Here is a 3,926-nt window from a genome sequence, read left to right on the forward strand (position 1 = left end):
AACATACATAAGCCAGAGTATCTGATTGGAAATGCTTTCAAATGCTCATTAAGTGAATAGATACTCATGTGCCTAGAACTATACATTAAATGATGTATTTTGAACAATAACAACAGTTTCAGTCTGTCTGACCTTCTGCCAAACAAATATTTGATCAGAATAATTTTGTTCAGCTTTAGTCATTATGCTGCTTGTGTTCAGAAATAATTGTATTGCACTTTATAACAACCAGTCATGTTAACTTGTCTGCCAGTCTACCATTCTGACAGTGTGCAGGAAGGGACATTTTTGAAATGGTACTTAAATAAATGCTGAGTTAAGATCACGTTGTTTTTTGTTTATTTGTTTTTGTTCTTTTTTTAAGTGACAACAATGAATTGAGTCATCACCGACTATGAGGATGTTCAGAAGAGATTCACCAAGTTTGAATTCATGAAAAGGTTTTCACCATGATTAACTATTGCAAGAACAGCTGTAATTTCTGAGCATTTCTGGACACCTTCAAAGAGCTGCTTCCAGGAAATGAAGACAAGAAGAAGATCTCCTGTTTTCAGAGCATTACAGGAAGACTATTACGAAGGAGATGGCTGACATAATCAAAGCAAAAAATGTTACTGTTGAAAGAACCTATTTTCTTAAGTTAAAGAATAAGTAATTCTGTTTTAGTTTTTCAATCAGCATTTCAGAGTAACAACATACTGACCAGACGTTAAACCCTCTGTTTGAAGAACAAGTTATCTTTAGCTTTATTCCAGTGTACAAAGGGTTTGTTCTACAGTTATGATGGTAGTTATTAATAATCCACTGCATTCCACTTTACTTGTGATAAGACTCTGTTAGCATAGCATTTGACACTGTAATAACATTTAATAACATGTTCATAACTGTTGCTACTTGATTCACTTTACTTGATGTAAGAGGAATTATTAATGACTTTATTAAATCATTTGACAGTGTAATAAAACTTAATGACATTTTTATTATTAATACCTACATGTTCTACTTTATTTCAGGTGGGGGAAATATTAATGACTTTGTTGTTAAAGTTTTTGACAGTGTAATAACACTTAATGACATCTGTAACAAGTCCAATGTTTAAGGGAAAATATTAATCACACAATTATAATGACCTCATGTCCGTCACAGTTAAGACTACCAACAAATGATAATGTAATAACAAACAATTCATAATATTTTCAATTTTGATAATTAATTATTATGACATATTTATGACCGATGATGATTCTAGGTTGATGTCAAGTTGTCATAACAAAGACATTTTGAATAATGTCAACTTTGCATTAAAAGACAGTCATAAATATTTATGAAGACTTATTCATGTTCATGACAGGTGTTATGTCATGTTTATGACGGTGTCATGACAGTCTTATGCACACCCTGTCAAATAGAGTGTTACCATTTCTGCTTACTGAAGACAGCAGCAAATATGTTTTTATGTGATTTTTGCAGGTGCAGCGTTGGGTCCTTTGTTGGCTGGTTTGATCTCACCCACCGGCTGGAACAATGTTTTCTACATGCTCATCTCTGCTGACATCTTAGCCTGCCTGGTCAGAAATAATGCTACTATAGTGCTAACTTATAAAATCTCTAATAGCAGTGGTTTAAATTCTTTGTTCTGGCTTCTGTCTGTTGTTATGATGACTACCTGTAATTGTTTTACTGCACACAAACTGAATAGTGGCTCATTTTTTTTATTTTTATTTTTCCACAGTTTTTGACTCGACTCGTCTTTAAGGAAATCAAAGGCTGGTGTGGACGGATTCCCTGAGCCAGCGGGTGAGTCACTAATGTGACTGGTTTTAAAGATGGAGCCACCAAAAAAAATCTGAATTATGAGAAGACAGAAATGTTTTCCTTGTATTTATAATATTTGTCCACTCATTCCACCCATCTCTTACGCTTCATCAATCTTTAAGTATAAACATATTTCATGCCTTTCCAACTGAAATCAAAATGAAAGTAAATTAAAGTAGTAAAATAGTGATTCTCTCAACATAACTGTAATTTCTTCTTTTAATTTCTTGTTTATAAGGTTAAAAAAATTATCTCACAATCAAAACAATCTGTCACAGCACTATAATTAACCAGACCTCTTCTCACTGTATAGCCAAAGAAAGCAAAGCCAGAAGATTCAAGTTACTAAGCCGATGATTGAAGCTTTCTGTTTGTAAAACAACAAAGGAAATGTCCCTTTGCAGAGACAAATTTTAATCACATTATTCTAAGTTGTCTTAATGTTCTTTTATTGTTCGTCTTAATCTTGTTTTTGATTTGCTGTCTCCTCACAAGTGATTCCACTGGAAATGTGGTGAACTCTGAGATTAATCAGATGTGCTGTAAAAATGCTGCTTATGCTCAGTGTATAAAACAATCAAATAAATAATGTTAAAAATCATGCAAGATTCTGTCCCTGTTTTTGTAAGACATTACAGCTCGCATGTAGCTGTAGCTGAAATATGTATCTCAGGTATGTAGATGCATTTCCATTACAAATGTACAGTTTTGTGAAATACACAAATTTTCATACAACTGAAAAAAAAAAACCTCATCTGAGCGCAAAACCTTTATAAAAAAACATGAGTTTTTATGAAACTGGCATGATTCCATTAAAGCATGTAAAATATACATTTTATATAAAATTCACTCTTTTAGCACTTATTTTTTTGTGTGTGTTTTGTGTCTAAGTTCAAAAAGTTAAAATGTATTCTCTCCTGGTACTGCATATTGTTTTTTGGGATGTATTTTTCAGTCTTAATTTTTCTCTGTTCACTGTAACATTTTTCTTGTCTATGACATCACCACATTTACTGTGGAACTGCTAAATAAAGTCATATCTTCTGGCTAATCAGTTTTGTGAATCCACCATTTTTTTTTCCTTGCAGCAATTTTGTAGTTGAAGTTCAGTTATGCAGAAGTTGCAAGTAAAGAAGTCAAAATGTTCAATTCTAGCATGTATTAATCCACACAATTTCTTACATCATCCCCCGGCATCAGAGCCTATTTGAAGTGTCTGGTTAAATTTTATTTTTCTCTACCCTCATAAGTGGGAAAATCTTTAGTAGTAGTCCATAAAAGCTTTTATGGACTACTGCTTCGCCAACATCCACCAGTATCAAGAGGGACTTTCTGAAAGATGTCATCTAATTGTTCCTTCTTACTAAAATAAGGCACACAGAAAACCGCCTCTGGTTGCAGTGAAATCATACAAATGGTGTCATGTTCTTTCATGTTATTTTCTTGCACACTATTCATATAAAGTGTGTACTCATTTATTAAATCATTTTGTTTTTTACCTGTGGCACATCTAAACACTGCAGGACAGCGGCCCTTCAGGACTGGAGTTTGACACCCCTGTCATTGTGAATGACAACCTGTGAATGACAGGTTAAATTGACTCCAGAACACTGTGGTAAGCAAAGGGGTTCATGATTGAGATAATGACATGTTTCATCAACCCTCCATCTCTTTGCTTGACAATTCGTCTAAGGTATTTGTGCTAATTTGTGGTCTTCTGTATCTGCAAACCTGTAACTGTGCAACACAGCCTAACACCTAAGAAAACATTATTCCTGAAATCTGTTTCATGTCTGTCCTAGCTCACAATCGCAACTCATGCAACCATATTAATTTAGAGAGAACAAAGATGCTTTTTTTTCTAGCAAACCTTAAACCATACTTGGTCTCTTTTTCTTATTGTCCTTCCTGAATTTTCATTTAAAGGGGGCCTGTTATGCAAAATTCAACATTTTGCAAATTTTTGTACTTCTATTTGGATCGCAACTGCCAAGCAATTAAAAGTAAAAACACCCAGCAGTTTTTGGCAATAAGTTAATGGTTTTTGGTGTCTAGAACATGGACCATTTCAAAAACCTCCTGATTTTAAATTCACATTCAACAGACACTCT

At 33.7% G+C, this 3,926-nt stretch overlaps 1 protein-coding gene and 1 long non-coding RNA gene across 2 annotated transcripts in view; both read left to right on the top strand.

The window, feature by feature from the left end:
* Positions 1 to 1,169, top strand: part of LOC107834132 (uncharacterized) — a 2,913-nt gene extending 1,744 nt beyond the window's left edge. Inside the window, exon 2 of the long non-coding RNA XR_001659916.1 lies at positions 365 to 1,169. This is a non-coding gene — a long non-coding RNA (uncharacterized LOC107834132). The remainder of the gene's footprint in view (positions 1 to 364) is intronic.
* Positions 1 to 2,866, top strand: part of slc37a2 (solute carrier family 37 member 2) — a 25,440-nt gene extending 22,574 nt beyond the window's left edge. Inside the window, exons 11-13 of the mRNA XM_007540254.2 lie at positions 1,471 to 1,568; positions 1,733 to 1,797; positions 2,129 to 2,866. Coding sequence (XP_007540316.1) covers positions 1,471 to 1,568; positions 1,733 to 1,789 — 155 coding nt within the window. The 3' untranslated portion in view covers positions 1,790 to 1,797; positions 2,129 to 2,866. The remainder of the gene's footprint in view (positions 1 to 1,470; positions 1,569 to 1,732; positions 1,798 to 2,128) is intronic.
* Positions 2,867 to 3,926: the final 1,060 nt, after the last annotated feature.

Source organism: Poecilia formosa, unplaced genomic scaffold (genome assembly GCF_000485575.1).
Source record: "Poecilia formosa unplaced genomic scaffold, Poecilia_formosa-5.1.2 Scaffold529, whole genome shotgun sequence".
NCBI classification, from domain to species: Eukaryota; Metazoa; Chordata; class Actinopteri; order Cyprinodontiformes; family Poeciliidae; genus Poecilia; species Poecilia formosa.